Below are 25,732 nucleotides of genomic sequence, written 5' to 3' on the forward strand. Positions count from 1 at the left end.
GAATTGAGTTGAATTCTCAAACTCCCTGCAGATGTTCAAGAATTACTGGTCGGTGGGGTGGGAAACTACCCCTCCCTCCATACATAGAAATTTGGGTCCCAAATCACTCATTTAAAATCATTCCAGACTTCCACTCAGAAATAAAAACTGATTTGAAAAGCTATAGATCCTTCATTACGTCACTGAAAAACAGAACAGACCCCACTGTACTCTAAGAAAAAGTGGAGCAGGAGATTGTCCGTATGGTTTTATAGTTGGCTTTCTTTACTGTGAACCAGATCAGAGTAGAAAGGCATCTGTCATCAGACATCGCAAAGGCCACTGCCCTAGTTAAACTGTTGTGAACTGGAGCACTTGAGTCTCAGTAATTCAGGACTTTTTTTATTTTCAGCACATGTCCCCATTCATTCTTGTAGAAATGAAGGCCATCTCTTGACTCCAAATATGCCATTTACCTTTCACATATAATCTGTAACTTTTGTCCAACCAGTAAAAACAGAAAAGTGAAAAAAATGTTGCCTTCTCAGATAAAAGAAGTTGAAAGTGTTTGAGTAAAAGGGAAAGGGAGAAAGTTTGCTAGGGTCTATTCAACCAAAAAAAATACATTTCTAGTTGTGTACCCTAAATGGCTTCCTTTCACTTTATCATTTTTTCTGTAACGCATCCTACTGACCATAAACAGATATCACCATTAACAAAGGAAAATACCTCCATTCCATACAAATGCATATAATGCAAACACTACTTGCAATGAGGGAAAAAGCCTATATTTTGCAAGATTTTTCTATTCAAGTGCCAGCTAGATCTGAATCGGCATAGCTTATTTCAACTAGAGTTCAGAAATGGACCCAGGATTCATGCAGGTATCTCTTTAGTCCTGTTAGATACTCTGGATTCGTCTTCTATCTTATTATTGTATTATTTTTCCCTGGCAGGTAAAACTCTTTGCCTCTGTCCAGTATTGACTAAGGTCAAGGGAAAAGGATGATCTGAGTAGAAGAGGTAGTAGACATGTTGACGGCCATGAGAAGATGCAATTAGGTTTTTGCTCAGTAACAGGAGGGTTATGTTGTGGTTATGGACACTGGAATCCAGCTCTCCTGATTCAAATTCTGTTTTTTGGCTGAATAACCTTGGGCAAGTGATTTAGCTGATCTGTAACTAGTAGCCTCATTTGTAAAACAGAGGTGATGATAAGAGCACTTCATAGAGGTATTGTGAGGATTAAGTGAGTCAATAAAGCATCTAGGTCAACCCCTAGTAAGTCTTGAGTAAATATCAAAATTAGGCAAATTTCATGCATACATTTTCTCATATTATCATTCTTCCAAAATATTTTCATGTAGTTACCTAGCATTCAACCATAGAGATAAACAATAATTGATTTAACTTACTGCTTATAGTAATATATTTTTGGATTGTTTCAATTTTTCACAGTTACACCTTTGCCTATTTTTTCAGATTAACATTAAAGTCACTTTGTATTAAAGTATTTAAAGAAAACTACTCCTGGAATTTTAATTGGAATTATATTAAGTCTATACATTTATTTGGGGCACAATATTTTACAAAGTCCAATTTTCTCATCCTGTGATATAGGATATCTGTCTACATATCTAGTCTTCTTTAAAAGTGCCTCTAATATTTTATAATTATTTTTATAGAGATCATCTATATTTATTTTTACATTAATACTTAGGTATTTCATAATTCTGCCATTATGAACTATTAAATGAATTTATTCCTATTTCTTACTCTTATGAAATATTTAGTATTTTGTTTATGGGGCTTTTTATACAGATGTTATAATTTTTCATAGTAAAAACATCAAAACTTTTTGGGTATAACTGTTTTTATGCACAGAAAAATAATGTCAACCTACATCCTGAATTTAGAGCAATATTTGCCTATACTTTTTTTTAATTAAAGAACTTTCTAAAAGATAAAAATTTAAATCCATAATGTAAATGTACCTCTAAGAAATAGGACTATATACCATAGAGAAATCACTATAATAAACAGCATTCTTGCTTCATCTCCCTTAAGCAAAGGGTAAGAAGGCCATCTTAGTCCAAATAGAAAGAGCAAGAACTTAAGGAAACTCCATGTTTTGTTAACAGGTTAATTAATGAATTATAAAGTACATAAGTCTAACATTTACCACAGTGCTGCCTTCTTTTCAACATATTCCTCCTTAGCATTCTTCTCATACTTCTGTAATTATCTTGTTTATTTATTGTTTACTTGTTTATTGTCTTTTTTTTTTTTTCCTACTCCCAAAGTAATTTCTATTAGGGCTGCAGCCATGGTTGTCTTATTTACTACAATTATCAACACCCACTGCACAGGAGGAAAAATTTTTCTTTCTTCCCTTCTAGGTTCTTTGTCTGACCAAATAATTAAATTGACATAAGATAGATTAACAGGAGAAAACAAATTTAATTTCATACATACAGGAGCCCCAAAGATATGAGACCTAAAGACAATTTGAACAATTGAGGCCTATATGCCATCTTGAGCTAAGGAATGGGATAGGGGTCTGGAGCTTCAAAAGGGAGGAGGTAATTCACAGGACAATCACAAGAGCAGTTGTTTGGTAATTAGGTATTTTCCTTGCCATATGGATAGGTCTTTCAAATAAAAAGTTATCTCTGATAATAACTCCATCACACATTCCCCCTTGTCACTGTCTCTTTTCTTCTCCACATCCAGCCCCTGCACCTGCATAACCAGTGTTTTCCTCTTGACCTATTATTCATAGCAGCACGTAAATATCTTTCAATGTTTCTTACCTTAAAATAAAAATCCTTTGATTCAATATCACTCTTCATTTATGGCCCATTTCTCTGGCTTTTATAGGGGGAATGTGTGTGTGTGTGTGTGTGTGTATATATATATATATATGCACATATGCATACACACACATCTTTATAGATATATACATGTATCTATAAAGATGCATGTAGGTTGATATATCTGGTGATGGGAAGACATACTTTTTTTCTAGATGTTTCTTTCTTTCAATAAAGTAAGAAAGGTCATCAACTAACAGTATGAAAGGAGTATTGGAGATTTGAGCAGTGAAGAAATGATGTGAAACAATCATCTCAGAAAGTGCGAAAGTGAATTTATCAATAGTAGGGTAATGTAATAGGACTCAAAAGGTTGTACTGAGCAGCCATTTAAGATGTAGTCATATAATAAAATAGAAACAAGTGGCATTTCCTCCAGTCACATTCATCTATTCAGGGAGCAAAATGGCAAGGGTACTGAGGATATACATATTCAAGGGAGAAATTATAGTAATGAACCATGGCATCTAAACCAAGTAAGAAGGAAGTTAGTGCTTGAAAAAGTGGTGAGTGAATGCATTGTGCAAATGGGACCAAACAATAGTTGTGAAAGTAAATGAATGGAAAGGCAGGAGATTCTTTGACTCTCAGGTGAATCAAAGCCTAAATAACACCTCCCCTGAAATTCTCCAAAGGTCCTGGACAGTGTGACTTAAACAACTTGTACACAGCTTGAACTGTCATGAAGATTTCTCAAAAGGCTCACTGTAGATTTCCTCTACCCAGTCAGCATATGATTTTATTTACTTACAATTTCTCAGAAATACATCCATTAAGAAAAGCAGGGTCCATCAGTACAACAACTGTATCCCTTTTTATTTTAAAGTATTTTAAATTGTTTTAATGCACCAACCAATAAGCAAATCATCATTAAAACCAAACAGCCTATTAGAGCCCCATCCTTAAGTGCTGTTTTGTCTCTCTGCTTATTATTCTCTCAACAGCGATAAAACAGAAATCATATGACCAAATGTGAATGCCAATACATTTCCAGGATAATCTGAGCGACAAACAAATAGAATCCTGTAATGCCATCTCAAATAATCTTCAGAAAACTGTTAGGAGGGCAAAAAGCCCATAAAGTAAGGCACAAGGGTAGGCAATGAGAAGCTGCTGTCCTTCCATGGCCAAGGCTGAAGTGAAAATTTTGGAGGCTGAGAGACTACACCAGCCAATGATGACCAGTGCCAACACAGTTCCAAAGGTGCCCCTAGAGCAAAGACAAAGGAGATGGTTATCTTACACCAGGAGAAAAAGAGGTTATTGAATCACAGCTGCCTCTGAAATGTCCTTGGTACAATATTTATAACCACTTTCTCAATTTGTAAAAGGAGGGTGAGGAACCACAGGAACTCAAAGGCCTCAGCTATTTAGAAAATTTTTGAATCAAGTTCACCATTAGAAGCTAAATATTTTATAGGGTGGTAAAAACTCAGATTATTGGAAACAGAAGAATTGACCTGCTGTCACTCTCATGAGTCAACATTCAAATCCCAACTTCCGAAATTCTTTTATATAAGCTATGTTTAGAGACTTCTTTTATAGCTACAGATTTCTTTTCCCCACTTTCTTCCTAAATTTACCCCCGGTATGAGCAGAAAAATGACTGGACTCGCATTCCAGTGGGGTTCCTACTCCCCAGCGCTCCCAGGTCCATGTCCTGGGTTTTTGTCTAGGACAGCAAAGCCTGACACAGCTCAGGGAGGGAACAGATGCAGCAGTAAGGCACAGATGTGTGTGGCCTCCCACCTCATTGCTGAAGATCACTTTGGCAAATAAACGTGTGGATTTTTATAATATCAAAATGGATTTGTTCAAATTGGTATCTTCAAAAAGTAACTGTGGAGACAATTGGTTCTTTAGGAAGAAATGGGAGTGAAGTGACTTAAAAAAATTGCAAAGTGAAATGGTCATTAGGTCAAGTGCTGCTAAGTACCAGCATATTGTTCTAGCCACTGTCAAACTATACTGCCTCACTTGATCCTGGCTGAATCTGAAATTGAGAATTGTGTTTATTATTTGTGAGAATGACAGAAATACCTACTTTTAATAATTGAACCAAAGCAAAACAAGTGAAAAAGTGTACAATATAGCTTATGATGCCTTAGATTATGAACAAACCAAAAATATTTTAAAACACTCTAGTAAATATTACATTTTTAGGTTTAGTTAATATCTATTAGAAATAAAATTTAGAGTGATTCAATTTACAGGTTTTGGTGAACAAAAATGTGAGATTATATATAATTCATTTGAATGTTATAGTAATATGCCCAAAAAGGCAATTTCAGTTTAATGGTCTTAGAGATCAGATAGCTTATTCCCCATTAATATAATTTAAAGGATTTCTAATTCATCCTTTACATTTCAGAATGAAAATCTAATGAAAAATGTCCAGACCTCTGATGAGTCTCAAAATTCAAGAGTTGTAGTTTTTATTTTCTTTCCCTAATAATCTGGAGTCATTTAAGATACCCCAAAGCTAAACTTTGATGGAAATAATGTCTAAAACCTAGAATTTTTAAATGGTTGATCATTATAGTATTCTTTGGCAAAAGCATCTGACAAAATGGAAGTTGTAAAACTGAACTCTGTAGTAACTTGTCAAACATCTGTACCAAACAACATAGCAAACAGAACAGCTTGCTAAGGAACATGATATACAAAAAGTGGAATTTTTCCATGGACAAGACTCAATAAATACACCTTTAACTCACATTGTACTTATACATTCAAAGTTTCCATTTTCTGTTGTATTCCTCTCTTTTACGTGTTAAGCACTCGCTGGTAAAGTAAGAGTTTGCTCTGTTATTCTCAAGACTATTACTTTCAAAATGAAACCATATTAAAACAAAAAAAGCATTTCCATCTATGTCATTCTCAATAACGTTATGAAGAAAATATCTGAGATTATATCTAAACAAAAATATTAAAGTCTTTCTAAAATGTTTATCTGGCATTGGCAAAATTCTGTATGTAATATCCTATCCAGTATAGTGTTGATAACCTAAAACTTGGATCATCCAAGAAAAAAAAATGTGAATTGTGTCTCCTTTGGATGTGGAAGAATGAGCACTGATGGCAAATGTTTATTTCTAATTGGATTTGGAGCATGGCAGGTGACAAAGGACTATGTAATTACTTACTCTTCCCAACCAAAGTGGTAGTGATATGCACTGCCCTGGGAAAGTGCCCGACAGAAGCATATCTACTGAATCCTCATTAATATTTTTGAATTGCAAATACTATCTGCCCAGGAAGTAAAAAAGAAAAAAAAATATTGACTGAGCATATATGCTATAAAGTTCTCTAGCAGTAATATCCTCATTAGGCTTCCTGGGAATTCTGCACTGCAAGAGTCCAGCTGAGAAAGAATACTTGCTTCCTGCCTAGAAGGCAGAGTGCTTGGGAGCTGAAGCAATTTGTCAGTGTGCACCAGGCACTTACTCTTCTTAATTCAAACAAGTGAATTTTCTGTTGTTGGTTATATTACCCATGACAATAGTTCATACTGAAGGATGTGACAACTTACAAAGTGCCAATTTTAAAGATAACTTCGTTTAATTTATTTTTTAAATCATCGAAAGGAACAGCACCTGAGCCAAAACCGACCTACTTTCCTGAATCTGTATGTAGCTTTTAATAGCCAGTTTCCCCAATCCCACTACTAACATGATCAGAAAGAGGCTAACTGTTGTACTGGTGTGGCAAACCCTAGCGATGATTGTGCAGGTGGGGTCAATTAGCACACACAGACGCTTACTGCAGTGAAAAGAAGATGGCACAGCTGGACAGGATGACCATGGGTATCAGGCAGTAACCCAGAACACTCGCCACGCAGCCACAGGACACCCCTGAAGAGCTCATCAAGTTTAGTAAGGCGTGAATCCCTAAGCAGCCAATGGCACTCGTGCCATACACGTAACCAAACTGGACTTTTCCTGCCTGAAACAACGGGAAGAAAACGGTTTGAACATAGAACAAACATCAAGAAGAAATCAGATTGTCAACAAAGCAGAGAGTATTTTCGAATCAATCAGCTCAATGCTGTTCATGTCTTTGTAGTATAAGTCTCGAGACTGGGAGTTCTGGAAAAAATACTGCCTGTTATACGGATTCAGGTCATGAAAACAAACACCACCACCCCCCCTCCTTGAACTATACGTGAGATGGCACAAGCGTGCTTATATTTCCAGATTTATATTTTTTATCATAGATTGCCTATTGGGGTACTAGGCATAGGTAAGGATATATTTTTCTCCCCATATCTGTTGAACAATTAAATGGATGAATAAATTAATGAAAACATTCCAATTTAGTCTTGGAGATTTACAAAACATATTAGTAATATTAGCAAACATCTGTCAGATTTACTATGTTCGGTCCTATTCTAAAGATTTCACATATATTAATTTATTTAATCCACACAACATAATTAGTTGGTACCATTGTTGTACCCATTATACACATGAGGAAACTGAGGTGCAGAGAGGTTAAGGAACTTGCCCAAGGTAAAATAATGGTAAGCAGTGGAGCTCAGTTTTGAATCCAGGCAGTCCAGCTCTAAAATTTAGGTCTTTAACACCTGCAGGAGCTCTAACAAGTCGTAAACAAGGGGACTTATTTAACCTTATTTAAGCCAGTATACCCCAAACTTATCTGACCCCAGAATCCTTTGTTTTCATAATGCCTATTACCAGCTTAACTGAACAGACTTTATGAAAAACTGATTTATATAAACCAACTGATAGCAAATCACAAAAGAGGTATTGTTAAAGGAAGTCAGTAGTGTTCAGGATAGACCACTGACCTGAGGATTCATCAAAATAGCCATCACCCACAGAGCACGAGAGACTTGTTCCTGAGCCAGCACCGTTAAACTCATCCAGGGAAAGTCACAATCTACTACTGATTCAACCCAGGATATTTTAATGTTTGCTACCCGAGGGTGCCAAAGCTCCAGTAAAGAATGCATGTCATTTTTATATATATACATTAAGCTGGTTAGAAATTCTAGATAAAGATTGAGGAGGCTGACTCCAGTTTTCATGGGAATTATTTGAAAACAACAAAGGATCTGGTAAGTTTATTCAGGGAGAGAGCTTTTTAGCTGTCCTTTTTTCTGCTCCATAGCTGTCCTTATGTCTTACAGAATAAAGAGATATTTATTTTGTAATTAATTAATGGAGAATATCATGACCGTTTTAATGTTTAAAATTGTCCGGCTATTTTGAAGTTTTCTTCCTCTGCAGTTGGGGAAGTTGATCACTACAAAGTTCTTTCACAAAATGTCCCTGGGCTATGCTGCAGAATTCTTTGCTGCATTAGTCATAATAAGTCCTCCTGGCTATTTTGTGAAATAATGCCAATAATGCTAATGGGCATGCTAAAAGAAACACATCAGTTATGTACTGCTCTATTGGGTGAGTTTGCTCCACTTGGAAAATAGTGACAATTTCAAATCACTTTCATGTATTAGAGAAACATTCTACTTAATATTTTAATTGGGTGGGATAATTCTGAGGTAGGAATAGTTGTAATGGTGAAACACAACTTCCCTGTACCCAAAGGACACATAGCTGGTCCATGACCCTAACCAGTTTTGTGCATGGGGTAAATAGAGGGTGGATAAAACTAATTTGGTAGTAAAATTGTCCTTTTCCATATCAGTTACTGACCTCTCTCCTTATCTCTTACTCTTGTTAGTTTATCTAATTTGAGGTACAACTCCATCTGGCAGGGCCAGTCCCATTTTTTAAGTTGTTTCAAATTCTAACAAGGACTTGTAATTGAAATGGAAAATAAATGTTCGATTTCTTTTTAAATTCAAAAATTTTTAGGTCAGCCTTGTACCACCCTTATTACTACATCTTTACTTGAAATACTTCTTATTCTTCTGATTATGCTTTTATATTGGCTGTGCATGTTCCTTTTCCAGATCACACTCTTAGCTCTACTAGAAAAATTAAATGGAGCCATAGCTTTAAAACACTTGTGTTCATGGTTTGGGGGGTGAAAATAATTTTAAGAGGAAGAATAAGTAAAGTTAAATTTGTGTTGAGTGTTTGAAGCAGTTCTTTTTAGTTTGCTTCCTTCAACATGAAGAAAGTCCACTGAAAGGTGTTGTGCCTTATATAATTATAAATCATAAAAATGATGAGTATGTGACTATGAATCTTACGCCTCCAGAGATAATGAACAGATTTGAATATTGTTTCTGGATTTAGTTTTGCTTTCTCTAGTACAATGCATATACCAGCCCATAAAATCATCTTTTACATTTTAATTTTAGATATCCAGGGCAGGGTTAACAGCCTCAAATGGACTCTGAGTTAAATTTGGCTTTATTAATATCCAGTGGAGTTTTTCGGTCCTTATTGTTCTACATGTATCAGAATCAGTTCTGAAGTGACCACATCTAATGGTAAAGGTGAAGTGAAAATATTTGCCTAAAAAGTTTGAGAAAATACGCACTTTTACACATTCCCTAAAATTTCACAACTGAAACGAACCTTAAGAACCACTTATATAAACCTCCTTTTTGATCTTCAAAATGAAAAAAATGAAGGCCAAGAAATAGGAAAACAAAAAACAAGGTTCAGGATCACACCTGGAGGCAAAGTTAGGGGCAGATCCAATTTTTCCACTTTCAGTTGAGTTCTTTGCCTGTATTACTTTGCACTTAAAACAAAAGAGAGGATATTTAAATAATTCCAACTAACATTATGTACCCAAAAATGATCTTAATGGGATTAATGCTTTCCTTTAAGAGGTGGTAATAGTAATATTTTCTACAGAAAAACAAACAGCTGTTATATTACAAATTACCTGAAAAAGAAAGATGAGTTAATATATTAAATTGATTGTTTCTGACAATTTGATTAATTGACATGGTCTTACTTAGCAGCTTAATCTAAGATTATCAAATTACTATGACAAAGACAGAAGGGACGTTAGAGACTAAATTAAAACTCTGGTTGGTATAGTGCTAGATTATTTGAGTATTTGCATTTGCTGTAGTTCAAAGGAAGAAATAAGATGCTATAACTAAGTACTATTGCATTGGGTAAATATGATGTGATTATTGACCACACTACAATGCAGAAATTAGATTTCTATCAGAATTTCGATTAGTATTATGTAATTAATAATGAAAAGTGAAGACTCATTTAGTTGCAAATACATTTTACAGCTAGTTTTGAGAAGTATAGCTGCATTAGGGAAGTGGATAGCTGTAAGAAAGGAAAGTGAAATGAGTAGTTATTTTAAGGACTTTTCTTAGAATCTTTAATTTCCTATATTACCTCTCTTGCCAAATTTATCTCTTTGTGCCCTATTGAAACTGTACTTGTCAGACTGGCTTGACCATCTTGTTCATCCTCTGTTTTTAATGTATTGTCATTACCTCCTTAATACAAAATCATAGACCTTTCTCATTTCTTCTTTTTCTTCCCTTTTTTGGGTGGAGAAATCATTTTTCTAAACTATAAGCTAGAATACCTTCTAAACTTAACCTAGGTGGAAATATGTTTTTCTTTTTTGATGACTCTGAATATCATTACTCCCAGATTTAAAGAACGAAAGAGGCCCATACACAAGACAAATGGAGATGTTAGGGGAAAAATTGCCTTCATAAAAAAGAGAAAACTAAAATGATAGGGGAAATATACAGGTTGAATAAACAAATCACTGCTTATCGTTGCAAGTCAATTTATTCATAATAGCCTAACCAGAAACAAGGAGACTCATCTCATACCTAACAGAATATTTGAAATAGTCTAGAGATAGATACACCCCAGCAATGAAAATGATGAGTAAATAGAGGGGATTTGTCCAGTGTCACAACAGAAATCTCACAGAAAACAAGAAATAAAATTTCAGCCCTCTGTTTCCCAAATCCATGTGTTCCTCCAACTTTTTCAGATCGACAGTCTTTTCTAAACAACAAAAAAGACTTAAATTACAAGCAAATCATTTATATGATTTCCTGCTTTGTTGAAAATCTGTCTTGGTGATTTGATTTTTGAAATTCTATTTAAATTTACATTTTTTATCTGTTGTAATACATGATGGCAGTTTCTCTGTGTCATTATGGTTCTATTAAATATGTCTCTCTCACCAAAAAAAAATGTAGTTATGAATCAAACAATTTTCACTTCATAAAGTGCTATACTTTCTTCCGTATTTACAAAGACCTCTTCAAAAATGACATTTGAAAGGACGTGCCTTAAAATCTGGTACTTGGCTGTGGTGTATGCAGAAGTATAAATATAATGCTGTAAACATGAAACTTAGATAAACCAATGTTAGCTTAAAAAAAGGAAAAAAAAAAAAAGAATATGTAATGCTTGCTGCCGTCCATTACCAGAAGTAGGGAAGCTCCTAGGACCCCACAAAACAGGATGGGCCCAGTGAGGTCTGTTTCATTCATAAGGCTGCCATCTGCTGGCTTCAGTGGGTTTAACACTGTCAATGTTTTTTGCCGTATGTGATCAAAATTAATTCCAAGTTCTATAAAGAAGAAGGGGGAGGAGATAATATAAATATAGAAAAATAAACATGAGTAATATTCTTTAATTAAAGTTAACAAATATTATTAATTTACTTAGCACTTTAATCTGATTGTTATACCTTCATAGTTTAAAGTTCTACGTAATATATAGCAACCTTGAAACAAAAAAAAAGACTTTTTATTCCCACACAATGAGCTGAAAGATATATTTTAGAGAAATAATTCCATCAAGGAAAAATTTCCCTGCCTTCTGCAGCAAATAGAAGCTTAAAATGCAGCCAAAAATGAGGAAATGGACATTATACAGTAAAAACAAAATATAATGGTAGCTAACAAACGAAAAGTCCCATCTTAATGCCCATTGAGATATTTCTTTTTCCTGCATTTTCTATTGCTTACACTTCTGAAACTTGTCCTACCAAACATGCATAATTTTCAATTAGCAGTATTATCTAAGCTAAAGACACTTAGCCTAGGTCTGGGATTTTACTTATACTCCGCCTGATGAGAAGAGCAATACCATGCTAACTGCCTGAAACTCCACAGAAGAGAAAAGGCAATGGCTCATTCAGCAAGTAAAAGCAATCATGGCGTGCATACATATTTTAATAAGGTCAGTGCTGTGTGTTGTTGAGTCTGTGTATTCAGAGATTAAATTCTTGAGACAATTAACCTTTCCCTTTTATGAGTGGTGATGCTAGAATAAAATATCCAAAAGCAGTGGGCTCAGTGTCCATGAGTCTACACTCAATTAGTAATTTCTAATTATTTCTCCAATGCCTTGTTTTTCAAAGAATTCTGACTGTCCCTTTACAGACCCCGCTGCTAGATTCTGCTCCTCTTATATCTTTTTCATTAAAAAAAAAACAAAAAAACCAGCCATTTGACATCCACTGAATATAGAAATAAATGCCAACATCACACCAGTTACTTTCCTCACCACTCCTATAAAGCTAAACTTTAAGATGCATCTGGAGTAGAAAAAAAAGGACATTCATAAAGGAGAATATAACGTCACCACTTAGGAACCAGTAATCAAGCTGGTTACCCTCCTTCTCTCATTTTAAATTTGAATATGGGTGAGGTGGAGGTTAGGAAAAACTGGAGCTAAACTACTAGAAAGTACATACATTTGAGCTAAAAAGAGTGGAATTCTTTTTAACTGAATATTTTTACTGAATTTTGCTGTAAGCCTTACAAGATTTACATGTGTTGGTCTTACTGACATGCATTGAGGCTGGTACTGTTATTTTATTCCTACTTTGTGCATCAGATGGCTGAGGTTTGGAGTGATGAACTTTCCCAAAGTCACAGAGCCAGTAATAGAAAACTAAATAAATAAAATAGTCCAATTAAAAAATGGACAGAAGAACTGAACAGAAATTTTTCCAAAGAAGACATACAAATGGCCAACAGGTACATGAAAATGTGCTCAACACCATTAATCATCAGGGAAATGCAAATCAGAACCACAATATCATCTCACACCTGTTAGAATGGCTAACATCAAAAAGACAAGAAATTAAGTGTTGGCAAGGATGTGGAGAAAAGGGAACATTTGTGCACTCTTCGTGGGAATGTTTATTGGTGCAGCCAGTATGGAGAACAGTATGGGCGTTCCTCAAAATGTTTTTTAAAAATAGAACTACTGGGCTTTCCTGGTGGCGCAGTGGTTGAGAGTCTGCCTGCCGATGCAGGGGACACGGTTTCGTGCCCCGGTCCGGGGAGATCCTACATGCTGAGGAGCGGCTGGGTCCGTGAGCCATGGCCTCTGAGCCTGCGCGTCCGGAGCCTGTGCTCCGCAGCGGGAGAGGCCACAACAGTGAGAGGCCCGCGTACCGCAAAAAAAAAAAAAAAAGTAAATAAAAAATAAAACTACTGTATGATCCAGCCATGCCACTTCTGGGAATATATCTGAAGGAAACAAAAACAGGATATCAAAGAGATATCTGCACCCCCGTGCTGAAAGCAGCAACTGCCAAGACATGGAAACCACCAAAGTGTACACTGCTGGATGAACGTGTAAAAAAGTTGTGGTATACATATATATATATATATATATATATATATATACATATACATTGGAATACTATTCAGTCATAAAAAAGCAAGGAAATCCTGTCATTTGTGACAACATGAATGGCCCTTGAGAGCATTTTTCTAAGTGAAATAAGCCAGACAGAGAAAGTCAAATACTGCATGGTATCACTTGTATGTGGAGTCTAAAAAAATTTTAAGTCAAACTCATAGAGTTGGAGCAGAAAAGTGGTTGCCAGGGGCTAGGGATAGGGTACAAAACAAGAGGGTACAAAAGAAAAAAAGAACCCATGCTTTTAATCATATAGCTGTTGTTGAGTCAACATGCATCTAATCTCATAAGGTTTGTAGTTTTTTGAAGTGAGCCCAGTTCTCCCATGTGAAGGATTGTCTCCCTAAATCATTGGTACCTGCCATTCAACTTCCCTTCCCAGAATTTAGTAACGCTCTTTGGTCAGAGACAGGGTATAATTCAACTTCTTTTATAGTTGTGTATACCACCTAAACACCTTGCAAAGCTGACATTCTACACACAGAATACTAGATGAACTTTCAACGATCGCCATGACATACAGGGACCTTGCTCTAACAGGGGCCTAGACATTTTTAGAAGGTCAGCCAGACATTGCCCGAACTAGGATAGAAAGTGTATCTTTCACTCTTTTCACAACCAGGTTGACAATTGATAGCCAACCCAAGCTTGAAAAGAAAGAATTTGAATTTAATTTGAATTAAATAAATAGTGAGCAAATCATTTACATTTCAACTTCCCTTTTTAGTTTCACAGTGTATTTATATATTTCTTAATGAACATACACTTTGGAGTATATGAGTAGTTCACCAACTTAAAATAGGTTAGAATGTCCAATGCGATTTTTAAAATAGCAGAAGATTTTAAAAATTGAGAAATACTATAGTTTAAATGAATTTCACCTGAGGCTTATGTTGTCTTCAAACTTTATTTTCAATTTATATATTTACGTTAACAATATGTTTTCAGTATTCACCACAATAAAGTGGCCTTTAATTCAAAATGCCTTTCTCCTCTAAAAGCATAATCATTATTCCTGAAGAAACCCAGATGAAAATGCTTTATGAGACATTATTACTGATATCAGCCATTTATTTGATGGCATAATTAACTTTTGCATGTTTCAACATGGAGTCATGAAACAATGAATGAACATAGGACCTACTAAATATTTTCATAAGAAAAAATATTTTGTGTGTTTTTTACCAAAATACATCTCCATAATATTTTGTTTTCAAATTTATTATAAGGTATGCAAATGAGATACCTATTTATCAATTGTAGATACCCTAATATAACAACTTATTTTACAAGATAAAAAAAGATGAAACTGCTGTGAAATTTGAATGCAAAATTTATTGTTTTGCTGTCATCTAGTGGTAGTAAAGTATACAATATATATGTTATAAAAATGAATTAATATCTTTGTTTACTATGCAAATTGTGGCACTGGCCTTTCAAATGTAAACATCAGGCTATGCTACAAATGTAAATATCACAGTAATTTTTCTAGTCTGACAGATTTGAATTGACTATTATTCTTCAAGTTGCATTTGTTAACATTGATTATACATGATCAAATAGCAAAGGTTATTATTCTTACATAAAACGAAACAAGTCTTTTAGACAACTAAGTGTTTAAGGAATAAATGAGTGCACTTTCAAATAACATGTTTTTGTGCAAGGGATGTTAATTATTATAACTTCATAATTTTATAGGTTGTTTTGGTGTACGCTCAATAAAAACTAGGAAATGTCTTTTATCATCTTATCCTAGAAATCCTGCCTATGGTCTTTTTATATCTTTTAGACAGATGAGGGTTGAGGCTTTCACAAAGTCACCCAGCCTGAAGAACATATTGGATCAGAGTCTAGAAATTTCATAGACTCAAAATGCAAAATTATATCAGATACGCTCTCTTCTAATATACAATATATTTGGTGGAGATAATCACAAAGAGAAAACAAAACAATCTAGGAATTTCTCTGAGATGTAGTAGGAGGGGAAATTTAGTATATTTCCTATTTGAAATTTAAGAAGACATCATGGGAGAATGTATTTGAGTTTAGAATATTAGAATGGAGGCATCTGAGACAAGTAGAAAAAATTATTTTCAGTAAATGTTACAGGAAAAATTGATTAATCATTAAAGAAAAAAAACAAAGTTAAATTCTACTTCATGTACTAACCTAAAACAATTTTCAATGAATCAAAAATTTAAGTGAAAAACAAAAAGATAATTTAAAAATTTAAGAATCTACAAGAGGATATAAGCAGTATCTAGAGCTGGAGAAATATATTCTAAACAAAAGAGCAATTGGAAAGAAAAGTTACCAAGAAAAATATTGTGGAGTTAAAAACATAAACATGATTAATAAAATGACTATATGCCCTAATATCCCACAAACAAATTAGATGGCAAACACAACCTAGGGAAAAAAAGCTTGAAATACATATTCCAGACAATAATTAATATCTTTACCATATAAATATCTCTATAAATAAAAAAGGAAAGGAAAAATCTTAAGATTCCGATAGGAAATCTGGCAAAGAACTTGAAAAACAGAAAGAAGTAAAAACATGTAAAACAATAAACATACAAAAAAAACATATAAAACAGTCAATAAACATATGAAAAAAAGGTCTAACTTTTCTAGTAACCAAGAAATAAAAAGTATTCTTTTTTGCCTTTTTGCCTATCAACTTAACAAAGACATTTCATATTCTACTATGGAGGTCTGTTGGCTCATTATTTTTCTAGATGAGCCTGACAGTATAAATGACTTTTGACCCAGTAATCCCAATGTTATAGTTCCATCCTAAGGACAGATTCTGTACAGGTCAAAGTTTTTACTATGATATTCACCAAAGCATTATTGATTATAAAGAATGACCTCTATGGTAGATTTAAAATATAGTGCTTGTATATAGTAAAATATTATGAAGCCATTACATGTCATATTTTCAAATAACATTTAATGACTTTAAAGAATGCCTGTATAGAAATGCTTATGATATAAAGTAACTTTAAAAAATATAAAACTTTATGCCCATAGTATGATCCAACTTTTATTTTTAAGTATTTACCAATATATTCATAGTCAAAGAAATATAGTATTTCATTTTTTAGTGTATATATGTATATATTCATAGAAAAACAGAATAAAGGATGGAAGAAATTACATCAAATTATTAATGATATGTCTCAGAGACAAAATTTTTGGTGATTTTTAAATATTTTTATTCATATGTTTCTATATTTTCCAAATTTCTATTTTGAATATAGATTAATTTTATAATTAGTCAATTGATAGTTTTTTTTATGTAGAGATGTTGGTGGAGTCAAGGAAAATTCTTGATGAGAATGGCTTATAACTTTCAGGTGTTAGATATCAGATGCAGAGGCAAATTAGAATGAATTGGTTAAGCGTAATTGATCCAAAAACTTAACTGGCTTCTAAAGAGCCAACAAATCGATTATATAAATCTCTGTGCTTTTCTGAATGGTTTAAATCTTTCCTCTTTTCTTAATTTGAAGGCAAAGAGAGAAGAATGTTTTACTATCAGGGGGCTGGCTGTGTTCATAAGAAGCAAACAATGATCTTTTGATGTGAAATATTGGGAATTTTAGCCTATCCCTTTTCACTGGACTACATACAAAAGAGTTAGAGCAGTTAGCCTGTGAATATTTCTCCTTGGCTTCCAAATTTTTTTTTTTTTTTTTCGGTACGCGGGCCTCTCACTGCTGTGGCCTCTCCCGTTGCGGAGCACAGGCTCCGGACGCGCAGACTCAGCGGCCATGGCTCACGGGCCCAGCCGCTCCGCGGCATGTGGGATCTTCCCAGACGGGGGCACAAACCCGTGTCCCCTGCATCGGCAGGCGAACTCTCAACCACGGCACCACCAGGGAAGCCCGTTGGCTTCCAAATATAAATCTCCTTGAACTTTAGTTTTCTAGCATCATGTTGATATTCCTTAAGAACAAAAGTGGCAGATATAAATTGGCTGGATTAAAAAAAAAATCAATGGATGGAAGATGCCTGAAATCTTTGGGGGCCACTTTTAACTGCAAGCGTCCCTAGGTTTCCTTGCCACCAACAGTGCTATTTACTGGAATCATATTCCTTCCCACTTAGTCATATCTATCTGAGATGTGCGGGCTCACATGAGCCAGGAAGGGAAAAAAAACCTGTCTTTTCTCCATGACAACAAAAAAAGAGTACTGAGAAACTACCCACTTTGCTCCCAGGCAAACATAGCAGAAAATAGTAAGATATGCTTGTGGTTACTCTGATATAATCACTCTGCCAAAAGATGTCTTCACTGTTGTCTAGATATGGTCAGGGAGTCCACATTCAAGAAACAGTGAAGAAACATTTAAAAACTGCAAGACTAGCACAGCAATAGCTCGTATCTACTTCCAATTGTCCCCACACATACAGGAGACAAACTCCCAAAGGTTTAAGTGTGTTGGTCTGGCAGACTCTTGTTTATATGTGGAATAATCACATAAAACACTGTGTGCGGCATGCTGACAGCGCACATTAAGAGCTGATTATTGCTATTGTTCTTTGAGCTGTACGCACATTAATAGCACTTCCTTGACTTATCTTCTAGTAAAGGAGGCTCTTCATCAAAACTGTCAATGTAAGAAGATGGTGAATAATAATCCTGGTTGGATGCTGGCTGAAAGAATTGTCCCGCATAACTGGATGACACGAGCGTCTCTGGTGGGACGAAGGCAGCCTGAGGCTGCTCACTGGCTTGTTGTCTAGAAAAAGGAAAATACTGATATTTACACATCTAAGAAAGGGCTACTATGACAAATCAAGGAAGGAAACTACAATATTCCTTTTATGATTTCTCCTAGTTTTTATGACTATTTACCCATGAAAGAATTAACTTGCCTGACGTTTAAATTTAATCAAAAAAAGTGACTAGTTGTGAAAAAACTCTCTAGAAGAATGATCCATATTGACTAACATGTATTGATAATTTACAATGTGCTGGACACTCTCCTTCACATTTTCTCACGTAATTAAAATTCTGCAAGGTAAAAACCGTAGTTTTAATCCCATCTTACAGAAAAAGAAATACAGGTTCATGGAGACTGAATGACTTGCCTGGTAACACACAATAACATTCAGGTGCTGGACTGTGAACTGAAACTGTCTGAGCAGTGCCCTGATCCCTACACAATGCTGCTTTTTCACTGGTTTTCAGGGACGGTCACCAAACAGGACATTCCCTATAAATCTGTGGAGGCAGCAAGTAAAAAATCATAGTCATACTAAGTGAAGTCAGACAGACAGAGAAAGACAAATATCATATGCTATTGCTTATTTGTAGAATCTAAAAAAAAAAAGATACAAATGAACTTATTTACAAAACAGAAATAGACCCACAGACATAGAAAACAAACTTATGGTTACTAAAGGGGAAAGAGAGGGAGGGATAAATTAGGAGTTTGGAATTAACATATACACACTACTATGTTTAAAATAGATAATCAACAAGAACCTACTGTATAGCACAGGGAACTATACTCAATATCTTGTAGTAACCTATAATGGAAGAGAATGTAAAAGAAGAATATATATATATATATATATATATATATAATTGAATCACTTTGCTGTACACCTGAAACTAACACAACATTGTAAATCAACTATATTTCAATAAAAAGTTTTAAAAATCAAAATTTTAATAGTAGTCAATTCATAGGAAAAAAAAAAACACCTAAACTGACCGTTGTCCATCAAGGAGTAGACTTTTTAGCTCTGGCTATTCCCAGACAGTTATTGACAATCAAATTATCTTTGAGAACCTGACTTAAAAGTCTTCCATAGCTGACTTCACTGTCCGTCTTTTGAAATGTGCAGTTTAGTTTTGTTGAAACACCATATTACAATATTTCCTTGATTGTGCTTTTATTTGGTTTTTATTTCACCATTTGTGTGAGAAAGTTGGAAAACAATCTTAGTAAATAACTTCTTGCAGGAAGAGAAAGGAAGGAAGAAAAAAGGGCTCATCCATGAGGTTATTTGGTCATTTCAAATTGTTTTTACCGAAAGGAAAGGAAAGGGAAGGGAAGGGAAGGGAAGGGAAGGGGAGGGGAGGGGAGGGAAAGGAACATAAAAAGTGGTCCTTGATTTCCTTGATTACAGAGCATCTTAATTAGCTCTTTGAGAAGGTAAATACTGAAACTTTGATGATTTCTGACTCAACACATTATTCCAAATTTCAACTGAATTAGACCAGAATAAACACTGGACTCTGGCTGCTAGGATTTAAATATTACCTTTGTTAACAGGCATCTCCTATTCCTGTAAAAATCATTTCAAACAACTGTGAAGTGAGTGCAAAAGCCTCCTTTAGAACGACTGGCAACATTCTTGGTCATTTTTCCCTTCTTTTGCTTTCCAACTCTATGTATTATATTTCTGCCTGTAATGCTAGTCCCATCGTAGGATGTATCCTGAACCAAGTAGAGTGCTTAGCAAACAGGACTCCTGGAGTCTGACTGCCTGGGTTCAAATCCCAATTTTATAATCTTAGGCAAATCATTTCACATTCTGTGCCTCAGTTTCCTCATCTGTAATATGAAGACAATAATAGAACTCATAAGGTTATGATGAATTAAATTAGCTGAAATAAATAAAGCACTTAGGTTAGCGTGGGGCACACAAAAAGTGATCAATAAGCATTAGCTAAGTATCTGCATGCTGTTCTCTTCCCGAGACTGACACTGAAGCATTCTAGACACCTTCCTCACACCCTGAAACAGCATCTTCTCTATTTGCAAATTGTTGTCTCCCAGTCTGCCACTTCCTCGGAGAAAACAACATTAATAGGAAGTCAAGAGTTTGTATTCCTTCTGTGCTGATCATCTCTAGCTTTTTCCCATTTTGGTTTCCCTGGAACACCCAGACTGACTTCGACAACATCCCACCCACCCTTTGTTTTCCTACCAGGAGAATCTCCACTACACCCATGCCTGGCTTGGCTTTCCGTCTCTAAGCCATGAAGCAATGGCCACACCTGGTCCATATACAACCCCTCTGAATGCTCACTAATTCTTCAACATTCCCCTTCTCACCACCTATACATGGGGTTATACAGTTCCAACCAGCCTGAAGAGGCTTGTCTTTACTTAGATGATATTGTGTTAAGATACGGCATGGCCTCCAGCTTGGGAAAAATATTTAACTGTTTCTGAGACAACAGGACTTAACATTCACCTTCCAATGTAAATACAGAAGATCACTGTTAGAAGACTCAGTTATACTTTCGGTGGTTTCAGAATTATGTCTGTTGCACAGAGTCAGTTTTCTGTCGCATCACATAATCAATAGGTACGTATTTTATTAGAGGCTTTGTTTTTCCAAAACTGTATGGACTTCCATCATGAGGGTCAATTGATGTTCCTTTCCTTTTTCAGTCTGATCCCTGGGGGAATGGGCTTGTATGACATTCCCAGATCCTGGCTCAGCCAGCGGGTACACATAATGATGTGCCATTAACTATGCTTGAAACACTAAAGGAATCGCAGGTCTAGAGACTCAGAAAAGCTGATAATTCAGTATCTATCTGTTCAAGTCCTGCTGAAACATTCAAAGGGAGTTTTCCAGTTGTTGTCACCTTTCTGCAGAAACAGCTATTTCTTACTCTAAATAATTGGAATAGATTTCCTATTTCAAAAGCTGGAAACTGCAGTGGGAAAATATAGCCTAGAAAACTGGCTGCAGTCATTGGAAATAATGCCTATCTGAATGACTGGATAGTTAAGTTGTTTTTTTAATGAGAAAACTCCATCTTGTTCATCCTAAACTAAGAAAACTTGGTTAAAAATATAAATATCTTCATTCATAAGAAGCACATTCAACCAGCTTTCAGATCACTACGCCATTCATTGAGCATAACAAGTGTTTTAAAATGAGCTCTCATACTGAGGAGGAGGGAATGGGGCAGGGGACAGGGAGAGAGAGACTGATTATAACTAGCTACTGGATTCCTATGTCTTTTGCCAGTATGATGAACATCTTATTCTGATTTGGGGTACATTTTAATTGAACTATTCACTGTATGAATAAAAGATCAAGTTTCTGGAGTTATTTGATGCACACTTGTAAATCACTGACCTGACTCCATGTTTTATGTACCTCATAAAAGTACCACAGCTAATATGCCCTTTTCTAATTCCTGAGACTTGCAGTGTGGGTTGGAATTTACCACATCCAAATCAGGACTTGGATTTAAATGCTAAGCATCTGAAGTAGGCCAGGCCATCAACCTAATGCAATATAATCATAACTTGCCCTCACTTGGTTATATTAATTTCCATCTCCTTGTCATCTTGATTTCTGGTCAACATTGATATGTGCAGTCAAATGGAGAAAGAAAATTGGGTGGGCTGGGGTGGGGGGAGAAGGCTGTGGTTTCAGTCCCTGCTTAAGGAGACAGCTTTGTCTCTCTTTTACTGGACTTTTCAGTTTCGTTTAGTCTGAAAATGTGGATTGCGGATGCTGCCCAGGTGCTTATTCCATCTGGAGAAGAGAAGGGAGAAAAGAAACAGCAGACCACTGGATCCCTTCAATAAAACAGGAGCACAGAGCTGAAAAATCCTATTAGATAGCTTTCATGTGGCTTATATATTTTGAGTTACCATCCTGTAATACCTTCATGCTCAAACTACTCCCTGGGCCATCATACACTTTTCTGTTTTTTCTCGACCTTCCAAACTGTAAATCATAAATGAAATAAAATTAACTTCTTTTTCTGTTGTTGGATTCAGCAATGATTGAGCCAATTCTAGACAGCTTTATCCTTTTCCCCCATTTTTCTTATAAATATTTTAAACACATTTAAGTTGCCTGGTGATAATATTCAGATAGATAGGTAGATAGAGGTATGGATTGCTTTTCATGTTAAGATGTTCTTATGGCAATTTGACTAATGCTAGACAACATAGACTAGGGGCATGAATGAGATAAAATTCCAGATATTTAATTTCTACAGTTTTAAAAACATTGGTTACCAATTCCTTTCCCTATCGCTTTAGAGCAGTGGTTCAGCACGAGTAGTAAGGATGTAGCTTGTGAAAACGGCACCTATCTGCTTGTGTCTGCAGGAGTCATCAGCCCATAAAAACAACATCCAAATTGTCTTGGGTGTAGTTGAAACGGAAGAGTTCCCACTGCCTGTTGTATTTATTCTGTTTTTTCCTCCTTATTCTGGAGTTTTCAAGGTACTTACCTGTGTTCGAAAAATAAACTTCAAGAATTAATAAATTTGAAGTATTTCTTATGTGGTTATTTGCCCTAAACTTGCTGGAATGGCACAGTAACCACACATCCCAGTTTGCCTGAGATGATCCAGTTTATTCTTATTGTACCAACATTGTTATTAATAGCACACATTTTACTCTCAAAAATGTCTTGATTTTACAATAAGTTATATGCCCCTTAGTCTAATCCAACAACCTTGGACTAGTAGCCTAACCCCATTTTTTACGAGCTGTGTGACCTTGGAAAAATTCCTTAATTTCTCTGTCCCTTCTCACAGTTCACTAATGTAAAAGAACATCTAAAGAAGCAACTGTGTAACCAAATGCATGTTTAAGTGACTCGGCAATGGTGTCCATTGCTTCTGCAAACTATAGTTATATGAAAAAATAACATATATATTATAATGGCTTTACTTTAACACACACATTCCTGCACATTATCACAATTGTTCTTCAGACAATTCTCACGAAGCAGGTATTATTAACATCCTTATTTCTCAGTTTAACACACTCAGTTGGGGAAGTTGTCTTTCCCAATGTGACAAAAAACAAATACCAGAGCCAGATTGAACCAAATTCTTCTCATTCTAACTGCCCTATTTGGGGCACTAGTAGAGGGTAAATACTAAATTCTTAATCATTTTTAAATTTATTTTCAACTCAAGTTGAATTGTCAACTCAAATAACTAACACATTCTGAACTACATTTATCTCGATTTCAGTTAGGAATTGCCACACTGTATTATAATAGCATATTTAATTGTCCCCCTCTCCAACATAAATTTTTTAATTTTGTGAGGGAAAAGATTATAGATTTCTTCTTTATCTTTGGGTTTATAGTGCCTTTCTTAATTTCCGACACACATGCAGGCACTCAGTAAATGTTTATTAAGTTGAACAAAATAGGTTTCTTGAGCAGTATCCTGGGAAATATCAGGTAAAAGGAAAATGTTTTCTGTTTGTCCAGGGCCTGTATTCATGCTCCCGGTTAAGTGATGTTTTGAAAAGAGGAGACAAGTCTTTCACCTGAGGCGACAAGTCTTTCACCTTGATCGCCTGAGGCGATCGAGGCCATTCATGGGAAACTGAATTCATTTCTCTGCCCTTTCCTAATATTTCTTCTTGGGCATTTTACTGAGATACAGCGGGGAGAGGTTTTGCTTCCCTCAAGGGAAACTCCCTACCTGAAACTCCCTGTCAAAATATTATGACTTCTTAAAATGAGAACATATTTTCTCAGTGTCAAGTACTTACTTTCTAGATCCATAAAGATTTCCATAGGCATTAGAATCATTATAACTCTGCTCCTGATTTTCAATGTTATAATTAGATTGGTAAAAGTCGGAGTCAAATTGTCCCAAGTTTGACATCCTGAAAAATAAGAGTGAAAAATGCAGAAGTTTAGGAGTCAATAAAGGTTCCCTTGAGGTATTTACGAGGATTAATAGATGCTGTGATTATGGCAGGATTCCTATTAGAGAACAAGGTAGTCTTTGAATGGGGGAAGGGTGTGGAAATGTATGCTTGAAAGTCATTTACAAAACCTATATCTTCAATTCACTTTTCTGAAGTTTTCACTCACTAGGACTGTGACTTTGACTAAATTGACTTTAACTGATCTGAAAAAAAAAACATTCTTCACCTAATACCTTATTCTCAGCAGTTTAAGAGAAAAAGTTTAAAAGTTGGTATACATCTAGAAAGTTTTCCCTTAAACAATGTTAGTTCCCCACTATAAGAATATATATAGAGAGAGATATACATATATATACATATATATGTGTGTGTATCTATCTATCTATCTATCTATCTATCTATATATATATCTTGTTGCAAGGCCAGAAAGCAAACAGCTAATAATAATAATGTTTGATTTTCTCATAGAGCTTTAAAGTGTGCTAACAGCCTCTCTTCTCCCCAAAACATAGACAAAACTCTAAAAACTAACCTCCTAGTTCTACTTTATAATTCCTAAAAGGTGTTTGAAACATTTTCCTTTTCTCTTGCCCTGCCTGCTGCACTTAGGCTTATGCTAAGTCAGAGGGAGAAAGGCTAAATTCTGCTACAGGAACACGGTCTATCTTTCCATACACCATCTACATAGTTTTTATTCACTTCTGGGAATGAAGAGGAGTGCATGATCTTGATATAGACCTAACGGTTTAGAATAGCAGAGGGAAAAAGAAAGACTTGACAGGAGGAAAAGGTGGGGAAAGAAAACAATAGCAAAGTGGGTAATAGTGTCTCTTTGGATGAAAATTAGAGAATGGAGTAAAGAATCTTTTCAACCTGACAGATATGGTTTTCAACTCAACATTTTAACCTTTATTTTTTCTTTGAAAAGCTTTCTATTTCAAAAGAATGAATTTAAAAATCACTAACAGTAATCCATATAATTATAATAAATCTATGGAATACTACTTACAATAAATTTCAAATGAAACTGCATAAACAGCCTTAGCTCTAAGGGCCTCATTAATCAGAAATATGCAGGTAACAGTTGTCAAATATATCAAATTTTTTTCAGCTCAGTAAAAATACAGAAAGCTTTTCTAAAATTAGATTCATACATCTGATATAAGAAGTCAAGATTTTTCATTAGTAATGTGTATAAAAGTAACTATGATTATATAAACTAAAATCAGGACTAGGAGAGTGTTAAATCTTTTAACAACTTATAATTTAAAGAATTTAAAGTTTAAGAGCAGAACTTTCTCAGTCCATGAAAATATGTTATTATAAAGCATAGAGAGTAATTTTACTGGAAAATACAGTAAGTTTTCAGAACATGCAAAGCTTTATGTAATATGACTATAGGTATTAAAGTCCTTACATAACCCAGCTTTATATTTTGTTTAAATGCCAAATTTTTTAGAAGGATCAGACACATACCTTTATATTATTTTAGTCGAAAGATCCTCCAACAAATGTAGCTTTATCTGAGAAATTTTTAACAACAGCTCATGAAAAGATGACCTGCTGGCTATATATATAAGCTTCTAAATTTGTA

General features: G+C 35.0%; 1 protein-coding gene across 1 annotated transcript; it reads right to left on the reverse strand.

Moving 5' to 3' along the window:
• Positions 1–3,560: 3,560 nt before the first annotated feature.
• On the reverse strand, positions 3,561–25,732 carry YIPF7 (Yip1 domain family member 7). The gene is made up of 6 exons (XM_067735859.1): positions 25,615–25,732; positions 23,977–24,093; positions 18,043–18,204; positions 11,218–11,362; positions 6,616–6,797; positions 3,561–4,062 (listed from the first exon to the last, which is right to left on the reverse strand). The coding sequence occupies exons 2-6, from the start codon at positions 24,090–24,092 to the stop codon at positions 3,900–3,902; spliced, it is 768 nt and encodes a 255-aa protein (XP_067591960.1). The 5' UTR covers position 24,093; positions 25,615–25,732; the 3' UTR covers positions 3,561–3,899.

This window comes from Pseudorca crassidens, chromosome 4 (genome assembly GCF_039906515.1).
Source record: "Pseudorca crassidens isolate mPseCra1 chromosome 4, mPseCra1.hap1, whole genome shotgun sequence".
NCBI lineage: Eukaryota > Metazoa > Chordata > Mammalia > Artiodactyla > Delphinidae > Pseudorca > Pseudorca crassidens.

Excerpts from the sequence above, each read along its gene's own strand:
- YIPF7 (XM_067735859.1), bottom strand. The coding sequence starts at position 24,092 with ATGTCAAACTTGGGACAATTTGACTCCGACTTTTACCAATCTAATTAT. Across the intron at positions 6,798-11,217 it reads TAGGAGCTTCCCTACTTCTG|GCAGGAAAAGTCCAGTTTGG; the intron begins GTAATGGACGGC and ends CCGTTGTTTCAG. Across the intron at positions 4,063-6,615 it reads GCCATCTTCTTTTCACTGCA|GGGCACCTTTGGAACTGTGT; the intron begins GTAAGCGTCTGT and ends TCTTTGCTCTAG.